The sequence below is a fragment of the Canis aureus genome, chromosome 2 (genome assembly GCF_053574225.1).
Source record: "Canis aureus isolate CA01 chromosome 2, VMU_Caureus_v.1.0, whole genome shotgun sequence".
NCBI classification, from domain to species: Eukaryota; Metazoa; Chordata; class Mammalia; order Carnivora; family Canidae; genus Canis; species Canis aureus.
Genome location: NC_135612.1, coordinates 18,341,625 through 18,353,715, shown reverse-complemented (window position 1 = coordinate 18,353,715; position 12,091 = coordinate 18,341,625). Strand labels below are relative to the sequence as shown.

Genomic DNA, 12,091 nt, shown 5'->3' with positions numbered 1-12,091 from the left:
CTGTGGCACTAAACTGGGTGGATTTCAGAACACTCTTTCACAGTCTGGTAGGGATTTGGACTCAGAGAGAGAATAAAAGCATCAGAAAATTAAGAACATACACTTAAATATGTTTCAATAAATTAAGGGCAGTTATATGAATATGAATATATAAATATATAGTCCATGTGCTTATATAATATATAAATATATATTCCATGTGTTTCTAGAACACTGCAAGTTGCTTCATTTTCCTGAGTTCCATTAAGGCATTCAGAAATGAAGGGATTTGACTAGGTCAAGGTCACCCTAGTAATATTGTCATCATCTTGACATCTCATTGATAAAAATGTGTCTGTGGTGGGTCACAAACAAAATAGTCTTTAAATGTGAGTTACTGAAAACTAGCTGGGTTAGGAAATAGATGTTAGTAGAGGAACAAAATGAATGGGCATGTATATTGAAAAATGATCTCACTTTTAGCATTTCTGAGAAGCAGTAATTTCATACACAGTTCCTAGGCAGATCAAAAGAACCACCTAAATATGAGCACACATCTGTCCATCTTCTAAAATAAGGGGAAATGCTTGAGTGAATACAAAGGTTGTGTTAAAACACCAGCCGTGTTCTCAGAGATCAGATGGTCTTTGATGCATTTTTCATTGACCCTTGTTTGCCCTGTCCAAACCTAGTTATGGATTGTAAATCAAGTTTCATTTTCCTCTGAGTCACAAAATTGACTATTTGAAAATAGAAAAATCAGTGTTCACATTTATTCAGATAGTTGTGTTGTGTTTTGTTTTAGTGAGCTCTACACCCAAAATGGGGCTTGAACTCAGGACCCCGAGATCAAGAGTCACATGTTCTACTGACTGATCCAGTCAGGTTCCCCTGTTCAGATAGACTTTTGAGGGGTCAAAAACAAAATGAAAAGTTTTAGTCAAAGATATTTTCAGATATTAAAATCACTGAAAAATGGACACTTTAAGTGATGGTCACTCCATTATATAAAGAGACTTTGACGTCTGAAAATTCCTAGCCAGCTCTTATGCTACCTACGTTAGAAACCTAAAAATCTTGTGTCAGCCTATATTTGTATCCTAGAAATCATCTTTTATTCAACTAAAGTATATTAATCATAATTTTTTAATATTTTCTGAAATTTTTGAAATATTTAATAAATATTAGACAAAGTCAGATTCTTAATAGTACTAAGTTCTGTACTGTAATAGTTGACATACTTTGTTTCCCACTAGACTATAAATTCTCTGAAAATAAAATCCAGACATTAACTTTGAATTTTCAGCATAGTATGCAAATTACTAAGTATTTGATAATGAATGATTTCTTAGAAAGAGATAGCAACATATTTTATTAAATTCTATTTATATTACTAATGCTAATATACCTAGAACAAATCCATAACGATATACATCAAACCACTAACAGTGGTTTTCTCTAGGAAATGGGATTGGGAGGGGGTATCAGAAGCCCTTTACTTTCCTTTGGACTCTTCTGAATGTGTTTATCACAAACTTGCTTCACTATTTTCATAATAAAAATGCTTAAGGCCAAAAACAGTTGTATCTGAAAGCTTTATGGGTGGGAAAACTTGGCAAATATCTAACTCCTTGTTATATGTCTGTTGAAGTCTTCACTACATTTTATTACCACTTCGTTTTCAAAGGAAGAAAAACTGAACTTGAACATTTTTGTAATCAACAACATATCATTTCCCGTTCTTTTCTGGCTTCTTAGATTTGGCCTCTCTTCATAGTTTCTGTGACCCCTTCCCTTTCTCCCATGGTTTCCATGGTCAGTCATGAGCACCTGAATGAGTGGCAAAAAAAAAAAAAACACAGCTGCCCAGATCCTAGGAGAGTTCACTCCACATTTTTCCTCATTCATTTAAAACACTGTTATGGGGACACTGAGTGGCTCAGCTAGTTGAGTGTCTGCCTTCAGTTCTGCTTGAGTCATGATCTCAGGATCCTGGAATCAACCCCCACATTGGGCTCCCTGCTCAGTGGGGGAGCCTGCTTCTCCCTCTCCCTCTGCCCCTCTGCCCCTCTGCCCTGCAAGTACTGACACGCTCTCTCTCTCTCACTCAAATAAATAAATAAAATCTTTAAAAATAAAAATAAAATGCTGTCATGTTCACAATATTTACTTTTGTGGACTCTTTACATGTATTAGTATATTAGTGTATTGTGTACGTATCCAACATTTCCCATCTAACTAGAATATGACAAATGTTAAATTTCTCACTTATACGCACTTTTATCAATTTATCTCTTATGACACGGCTATGTTTTCCTTTCACAAGTCTCTTTCTATCAAGATTTGGTAAAGCAAGGAATAAAAAAGTGGTGCTTGCTTACAGACATGGTGTCCCACTTGTTAGGCTACTTTATTAGCTTTGAGTCTCATTCTGTTGATAGTAGTAGCAGTGAACTGATCTATCCATTCAAATGAAAACACTTTCCTCCCTGGAAAATGAGCCATAATCCCTTCGATTCTGAGAGTTTTCCCAGGTTTCAAAACTTAGCTTGACTCTGTTTCCTACCCTCCACTCTTCACATCTAATAAAAATATCCCCTTCTTTTTGGTTCTTTCTTTATGGTACATCTCACATTTGACCTTTTCTTTCCATTCCCACTACCAGCACTTAAATCTATGACCTGAAATATTGAAATAAAAACAAGTTCAGTACCTTGCTGGCTCCCCAGGTTTGTCTAATTGGGGCCAGGTTAGTCTGCCTGCCGCTGTTGCAATTCTCCTGGTGACCAGTTTCCTAGTTATTCCTAAATAAATTTTGATTTCCCTTAACCTCACTTTCACTGTCCCTGGACACCTTTTCAGCTTGGTCTGTAACTGTGAGACATTTCATTTGTTTCAGTCTAGTTGGAATGCTTGTTATTATTCCCCTTGCAACAACTTATTCTGTCCTTTCTCTACCCATATGCTTATGCCATTTGTTTTAATAAATCGCCTTCAGTCTTCCTTTCCTAACTCTGTTAAAATCTTATGTACACCTTGGGGTTTAATTCCATGACCTTCTAGAAGCCTTGCTTCATTTTCATTATAGGCAGGCTTTCTCTCCTATGAATAGCTTTCTATTTATTTAAACACTCTTATGGCAGAAACAGAATTGCTTATATCATTTATGTAGGTTTCTTTCTCCCTATTACTTTACTCACTTACTATGTGTCATGGAGTGAGCTGATGCTGAAGGAATAATGGAAAACAGGAAGCAATTGTTTCCTGCCTGAGATAGAATCAGTGATAACGTATATTCATAAATGTTTAAAATTGAGATGCCTCTAATATACATCTCTTTTTAAATTTCTAATCCACATTAATTGACTGATTCAACCCATATTTTGCCTTTACAACAACAGAAGATCGTTTATTCATTCAACAGAGATTCCTCTATTTGGTTCTAGGCATCGAGTGGTAGGAAATTCTTCAGAAATCACCAGATCCTGGGAGTGCCTGGCTGGTTCAGTCGGTAGAGCATGCAATTCTTGATCTTGGGGCTGTAAATTTGAGTCCCACGTTGGGTACAGAGATTACTTAAAAACTAAATCTTAAAACAAAGAAAAAATAATTTACCAGATCACCACCTACACACTTTGTTTCTGTCTAGTAACCACTCCTGCACACTTCACACACCCATGTACACACAAATGAAGAGACAAATACCCATACATGGATCCAGACTTGTGACCCATGCCTCTTTCTTGGCCTCTTTTTCTATCTGAATTTCTTTAAGCCTATTATCATTATATTATTATTATTATTATTATTATTATTATTTAAGATCTTATTTGAGAGAGAGAGCAGAGTGAGAGAGCACGAGTAAGGGGGAAGGCAGAGAGAGAGGGAGAGGCAGAGAGCCTGATGCAGGGCTCCATCCCAGGACCCTGAGATCATGACCTGAGCCAAAATTGAGAGTCAGATGCTTATCCGAGCCACCCAGGCACCCCTCTCTAAGCTTATTATTGATTCAAGAAGAGAAAATCTCAGACTTTGGAAGGAGGGGACATGCTGGCCAATATTTTATAAAAAAATGTTCTCCATCTCCAGGATTATCAGTTGAGGAAGCAGACATCAATCCCACAAGTATGCCAAAGAGCCAGGTTGATGAACTTTAGATATCTTGTAGCCAATGGTGAGAATAAGAGATTACTCTCATCCACTCCAGTTTACATAGACTCAGTGAAGCTCACTGGAATGGAAGATAATGTGACCAAAGCAGAGAAAGCTATTTGGTTCATTTACTCATGTCTTTATTCATTCAGTAAGTAAGTATTAAACACCTCTTATGTGCCAAACCACTGTAGGAGTTATTGGAAGTATGGTAATAAAAATAGTCTGTGACATTATTCCTAGTGATAGTAAAGAGACAAGGTACAGGGTTGCAAAGGGAGGGATAAAGAGGGAAGAACAGAGAAGAGGACTTTAATATTAATCAAGATTATCATATGTTTCATCTTTTTTATTTTTTAAAGAAGAAATGTTATTGTTTTTTTTAAGTAAAGCCTATGTGGGGGGTTGAACTCATGACCCTGGGATCAAGAGTCACATGTTTTACCAACTGAGCAAGCCAGATACCCCTAAGACTGTTGTGTTATTGTAAAACTTCATGGTGTCTACAATAAAATTTGAGGAGTTCCAGGGGGAGAACCATTTATGAAACTATTGTCCCTTTACATTCAGGGCCACCCAGCAATCCATAAGAATTAATGTTTTTCAAGCATGACTTATGATAAGCGTGGCTTTCAAAATGGATATATATGACTCATGAGGAACCTTTTTCTACATGCTGCTGCCAAACTTTCATTTTGACTGTACATATGTTTTTCATAAGAGATGTTGTTTTCTCCTGCAGTGTTGACCAGCTACCAAACCATGTGAGCTAAATTTAGACCACAATTGGCAGAATGTGTTCTAGTGTAAAGAGAGTGTAATAAATCAGGTACTTCTTGTAATTCTGTGGTAAAAATCAGAGTAGAAAATAAGCACCAAAAATATGTTAACTTTTTAAATTAAAATATTATCAATGGATCCATGGGGGTCTGTGAGCTGCCTCTTGCTTTTGTCACCTGTAGGAAAGCTGAAGCTGTTAATATTGTGCTGCCGCTTCAGCAGTGAGTCAAGAACACTTTATCCTCCTGTGGCAGGGATACAGGGGGTGACTGCAGACATTATAACCAGTCACAGCAATATTACATACCCTTTTTAACTCTGTGGCTCTTGATAAATAAGATTCTATGAGAAAAGCATCAATTTGTGGACATGGCCGCAGCGATGTGAATTGCTGGCCATTAGGTTGGATGTGTGCTCTTGGATGTGAATTAACTCCCAGGATGTTTCTCAGTGTGCGGTTCTCAGATGATTTGCTTCACCTGAAAATTCTGATTCCAAGGCTCTGCCTATGGATATTCTGATTCCCTCAGGTCTGGGGTGCGCCATGAAGGTCAACACCCCGAACAAGTCTTCAGAGGACTCTAGCACAAATGGAAGTGCGAAAGCCATGAACTTAGAAGGAAAAGAACCTCTTCCTGTCAGTCAATATAACTAAATTGTTAATAGAAATCACACTATAAGGATTACATGTACAGAAGTATGAAATATATGTCATACACTGAATGACAGTGTAAAACAAGTTTATTTTATTCAAGTATTCATAGTCAGCCCTACCCAGTTTTTACCAAACACATCTGAGGGCCTCCATATCTACTTAGAAAAAGAAAGGAACGCACAGAGACCTAATAAAGAACCTGGTCCTGAAAGGGAAAGGAAAACCTTTTCTGCAGGACTGTCTCCTTTGCCTTCTGACCTTGTCTGTTTTGAGAGCCTGATGTCCTGCAGGAAGTCCCAGGTGGGCTTCCTGGGATGCAATTTCATACCCTGCCAGCTCTTCCTGTCCTTAAATACTTGTTAATTGAAGCTTTAGACAGCTGGGGTAGCCAGTGGAGTTTCTCGAACAGTTCTCTCTGCTGTCCCAGGACCTGGACAGAGATTCCATGGGAGGTGTCATCAGTAAACTGGATATGGGAGATTTACATAGCAGCCTAGTAGGGTGAAGTTTTTGGCAGAGCCTCTTCAATAGAGGTGTTGAAAGAAAAGTTGAGATTTATGTTACTCAATATCTTGACCTCAAATAGTATTTGCTTTGGGTTTGTAGGTGTGAATTGCCCTTCTAAAAAGTAGCAGACACTCTTATATTTGCTTTAAAGCAGCTAGAAGAAAAGATGCACTGTACATTCATAGAAATAAGTGAGTTTTAAATCTTTTATGAAATAGTCATGTTGAGATTCCTTTAAAAAAAAGTGTGTCCTAAAACACATTGATACCAATTTAGTAAAAATCCCCACATTTTATGAAGCGAAATTATATTACTCCGAATTCATGCTGATACAAATGACAGAAACCCAACGCAAACTGGCATGGCATAAGCCTTAAGGATTGTGTGATGTAATTGTCTGTGAATGATAGCTTCGGGCATTGCTGGATCCCAGGGTTCAAGATGTCACAGCACGCTGACTTTCACCATCTAGGGATGGAGCCCATGTCACAATTATCTTTTAGTCATCGTGCCACTGGAAGGTGCTTCCTGCAGGGTGGCAACATGATGGCTCATGGCTTCAGGCTATCATCCTTTCAGCCTAGCAACCCAGATGAAAGCAATTTTCTCTTTACAAGAGTTCCACAAAAAGTCCTAAGTGTAAGTCTCATTAGCTTCATGGAGTCAGTGGGACAGCCCTGAACTTATCCCTATGGGTGAAAGAGCAGATAGCATGAATTGCCCAGGTTGTCGGCCCATCCTTAGAGCAGTGAAGAGTGACGTCAGCTGTGGCCAGATCACATGCATCTCAAAAAAAATTCTAAAGTGCTGTTATCAGAAGAAGAAGGAATAAAGGCTGGACAGGCAACTAGCATTTGTGTTTATCAACATAGGTTCATCATAATAAATAAGTAGTATGTAAAAATCTACATGAATGCAATCCTAGAGTTAGGAAATGTAAGGGAAGTGGCAGAGATCTTTTTGACATCCACCCTTATGATTGCTGTCTACTTTGATCTGGTATAGATGACCGTTCTTGGCTAGAACACTTTTCATTATCTCTTCTTGCCTCAAACTCTTTGATAAATATGTCACACTTTGGCGCAAAATGAAACCAACTTTAAGATTGCTCTTTTGTACCTGTGGCTAATGGAAATAGAGGTGGTGGCTTGAGCATTGGTGTGCCATTAATTTAATTAGGTTACTTCTCCTTCCCTGGAGGGAGATTAAAAGTAATGCCATTAGGTCCCCACTTTTTTGCACAGGAATCTGATGATTAGGAAACTGCTTTATTAAAAAAAAAAAAAAAAAGAGGAAACTGCTTTATTTTTTTAATTATAAAACTCAGCGATAGATGTCACCCAGATAAAATATTTGTTGGTAAAGAACTGTCATCCAAGCACATCACCTTTAAAAGGTAAATGTTTTTAGTTCTTTGCATTTTAACTCTTTGAATTTGTATAACTATTTACATATGTATGGAAAGAAATCTAATTCTTCTTTGTCAGAATTTTTTCATTTATTTGTCTAAGCATTTCCTACTTTCTGTCCTTCTCCCACCACCACAGACTTCCCCCCCACCCCAGTTTTTGGTACTTCTTGTATAGTTGTCATTTGAGCAAGTGGAATTTTAAAATTCTCTTCAAATAACTGAGCCTGTCTAAGGTGATCATAATAGGTGACGTTTAAGAAAAATTGAGAGAAAATACACTAATGTTTCTAACTTATAATTATTTTATGGCTTATAGTTATGGCAGGATGGCTGATTTCTTCCCCCTAGATTGCATATGATGCTACTATCTGTGTAATGTTAGCCGGTTTATGTTATTTCTGGGCAGGTTCCAGTAATCATTCTTGTCAGGCTGCCATGGGTGTGTGCTTTTGTAAGCTGGCCTTGATCCCAAGGAGTGGGACTAGGAATCCAACATGTGTCCAGTTCCATTCTCAGCCCTCTAAACTATGCAACTTTCTTAGTACTGACATATTTACTGGCCTCCATGATCTAATCAGCTGGCCACAGAGAAAAGAATTTGCCAGATAGCTTCCATTTGTAGATGACTTTCCATTTTGGTAACTACTTCCATGTACATTATACCACTTGATTTTCAAATAGATGAGCTATCAGTATCCTAAGTTTTCAGGTAAAGACTAGAGCTTAAAGACCTTTAGTGACTTGTGCCAAGTTACATAATTAGAAAATGACAGAGTCAGGGCTTTGACTCTGGACTGAGTCTGTGTTCTTTCCATCATGCCATCGCCTGGAACCCATTCTGGCATTTGCAGACAGTGAGACAGATAGGCATGTGTGAAAGACCCATTGCCACTGTGCATGTCACTCAGGAAGGCTGCAGGGCTGAGGAATGTACAGGCACTTCAGTTGGAAGGCATAGGGGCTTGACAGAAACTGAGACACTGAGAAGACACCAGAAAAGAGGAATGAACCAGTAGGAGACATTTTAAAGGACTCTTAAATCTGCTGAATGCTATTGCCTTGACATCTAAATCTCTGAGATATTATTTAAGAGCTACTGACTATGGGGAAAAGTTAGTCCTTATATTACCTGTATCACAATTCAAATAAAAGAAATCTTTTCATTAAATGTCACTTAATTTGGAATACATAACACTTTGAATTTTTTCAAGCTACTTTATCTTCAGTTTACTAGCATGTAAATGAGAATTTGCTTTTATCACTTAAATCCTTTTTATATATTTTCAAAGTTGTAATGTAAATTTAGGCAAATATTTCCCTACAGAAAGAGACAAATCAATGGTTTGGATCCCTAAGGACAATTATTTTAAGTCCATTAATTATTGCTGGGACTTTGAATTGCAAAAGGAAAATATCTAATGTAATTTTTGTCTTGTTTTAAGAATGTCAGTTACAGCTGTCACAGCTGATAGTTTTGAAAGACTGTAATGCAAAATGGCATGAGTTTGTCAGTTTCATTCATCAATACATAAGATACGACTTGAATTCTGACTGAAGCCTACTATCTTTCTCTTGGTGATATTATTTTGCTCTCAATTTCCTCACAATGTTGTATTTACAAAGTACATAAAATCCAATTTGAGTGGCTAGAAGCAGATCAGATGGTTTTATGAATTCAGCTTTATTTATATTAGGTGGAGAAATTAAAGCTAAGATTTCTGTGCCCATGAAAGAATCAGAGACCTAATTAAGCTCACAAGAGAACCAGGTCAGAGATTGCTTATCTTCCACTTTTCCTGTATGAAATAGTCCTATTTCATCAGCTTTCATATGAATCTTTACCAAGAAAGTGCAAAACAGAGGAAAGCATAAATAACACTGGCTCTCCTGAAAAGATGGCTGCAAGTAAACATGGTGCGGTTGCACACCCAGATCATTGCAGCTGTGTGGCACAGATTCATGGTCACTCTTGTCCTGGCTTTTTGGAAAAGACCAAGGCAGTTCTGAATTTTCATTTAAAAGAAAGATAGGGGAATCCCTGGGTGGCTCAGCAGTTTAGCGCCTGCCTTCAGCCCAGGGCGTGATCCTGGAATCCCCGGATTGAGTCCCACGTCAGGCTCCCTGCATGGAGCCTGCTTCTCCCCCTCTGCCTGGGTCTCTTTCTGCCTCTCTCTCTTTGTGTGTCTTTCATGAATAAATAAATAAAATCTTTTTTAAAAAAGAGATAAACAGATATAACAATGGAATAAAGAAATGTTGAGATACTATAGCCAAGACTTCACATGGGCCCCTGTCACTGCCTGGTAATGGCCCTGTATTTAAAATAAATAAATAAAATAAAATAAATAAATAAAATAAAATAAAATAAAATAAAATAAAATAAAATAAAATAAATAATAAAATAAAAATAATAAATAAAATAAATAAATAAAATAAAATAAAGGATAGTGTTTGGTAGAAGGCATGCTATTATCTGCACCTGGAGCAGCTCAGACCCTGGGAACTCAGATCTAGATGCTTCAGGTGGGCAAGGATACCATATATCCAGGGAAAAGCCAGTGAGGTTTATTTTTCAAATGACTGCCTCCTCATGAGAGTGAGTCAGGTCAGCACCGTGATTAATGTATTCCTCAGTCAGCAAAGATGGCAATGGAAGGTATGGATATAATGACAAGGATTCTAAAATCATGCAAACATTCAATATAGCATGCAATTCAAAATATTTTGAAATTGGCCAAAAGAGAAAGGAACGATTCATTCAGTAATCACAATCCTTAGAACAATTCCATTTTGCACTAGTTAAAATGGCATAATCATCATTCTTCCAGCCTTATCTGCCTGATTCAACCAAGGCAGAGGCCATCTGCCGTATGTGTCATACAGTCCAGGCTCTGTGGCAACAGATCTTTATGAGTAGATCTTATAGCCAAGTTAAGCAAAATATTTCTACTAAAACTACACTTAGGTACTTTCATCTGCTTGTAGAATGTCCAAGGAACCCAGATGAGAAGAACTATTATAATTACCACCTGGGAGAGTAGAATAGTTGAGCTACAAAAAATTTCTATGGCTCATAAAAACTTTTCTCTCTTTCTCACTCTCTCTCTCTCTCTCTCTCTCTCTCCATGAAAATAGGACAAGGAAAAAAATTCTTTGAAAGATTTGATTCAGGGAAGGCTCAGTAGAAAGTAGCCCTGTACTTTAACATTTAGGGAAAGGAAAGACTCCAACAGTTTTTTTTAGTCCTGGATACATTTGGGTTCTTATTTGTGTAACTAACCCTTGTAATCACACTGAAATACAGATAGCTAAGATGTTGGTTTGGCCTGTGTTTTCATGAAATGGCTAACATCCATTTATAGGCCATAAATCCTTCAAGTGTTTCCACTGTGTGGGTTTATGGAGTCCCACCCCACTTATGAATAACTAGAATGGGGTCACAGATAAGCTTGATTACTTGTGGGAGAATTTGGGGGGTAGATGAATATAGTAATTTAGTCTCCCTTAATGTGAGGACTGAACTTGTTCCAACAGGTTTACAAGCTATAGTTTTAGCATGCAGCTTTCTGCATTGCTATTTTAAGGTATGACATTTAAAGGAGACAAAAGAACTAAAAATTACTAAATTTAGGTGTGGAATCCTAGGACTTCTGAAAGGAAATTTGAGATCCTATGGATATTTCTATAATTTTTTAAATCCCCTATTATCTCAGGTCTTACTTCCATTTTGTGTGAGTTAAAATTGAAATTATTTCTTTTTCCATATTGAAGATCCTGCAGATAAACTTAAGGCCTACTGATTTTAGAGAGGAATTGGATTGATGCTTAAACAGAAACCCTTATTTATAAACAAACTTACGTGTTACAGTTTTACAGTTAATAAGCCAGTGTTTAAATGTCTCCTCTCCTTATTTTTCTGAGTTAGGGTTTATTTTTCTGGACTGGTTCAGATTTAGTTGCCAGAATAGTAAGTTGAAAGATACTTAGAAATGCCTTCTGGTATCGGATTTAGAATTACAAATCATATTCCTACCCATAGTTTCTATCTCATAATCCCAAAAGGATCCTGAGCCACCCCCAAGCTCCAAAGGTGACTTGGTAGGCCGGGGACCCGGAGTCCTAGCAGTGATTCCCCTGCAGCCTTGAGCAAGACTATTAGAGCCTCATTTCCTTTTTTAAAAATACAAGTGTTTTATACTGATGGAGATGGGAATTTTTTAAAAAACCAAGAATGTTTCAAGAATGCCTTAAATATATTACTTTGTTTATTTTTGGAACCTAAATGTAATAATATATATAAGCTAGTAATTTCCCATAATGGAACTCTGCAAATTAAAATTTATACCTTGATATTATTGGCCAGTGGCTCTCAGCCTCACATGAGGCTTTGTTTTTGTAGCACTAACTTTCAATAGATTGCAGTGAGGGAGCTACTCTTTTAGGTACAAACTCTGCACCCAGAAGCAGGTCATCAAATGCTTTAGCACCAGGTTCTCCATGAATGTGCTTTGTATCGTGGACAAGGGGGCAGCCCCCTTTCCAGCTGTGCCCTGTTTCCTGGGATGAGGGGCTCTCTACACCAGACCCTTTTTCCAACAGCAGGGCAG

General features: G+C 37.5%; 2 protein-coding genes across 11 annotated transcripts in view; one reads left to right on the top strand and one right to left on the bottom strand.

Annotated features, from left to right (window-relative positions):
* Window positions 1-12,091, top strand: part of ADGRV1 (adhesion G protein-coupled receptor V1) — a 521,868-nt gene that overhangs the window by 373,858 nt on the left and 135,919 nt on the right. The gene's annotated exons all lie outside the window — the stretch shown is intronic.
* Window positions 1-12,091, bottom strand: part of LOC144293846 (uncharacterized) — a 131,741-nt gene that overhangs the window by 64,018 nt on the left and 55,632 nt on the right. For 3 of the 10 annotated variants that reach the window (XM_077865052.1, XM_077865043.1, XM_077865040.1), the window contains one exon: window positions 3,373-3,518. The exons of 6 other annotated variants lie outside the window; for them this stretch is intronic. In XM_077865052.1, the coding sequence (XP_077721178.1) occupies window positions 3,393-3,518 (126 nt within the window). In that variant the 3' untranslated portion in view covers window positions 3,373-3,392. Of the gene's footprint in view, window positions 1-3,372; window positions 3,569-12,091 lie in introns of those variants that run through there. One more of the 10 variants, XM_077865092.1, reaches the window with a different exon arrangement.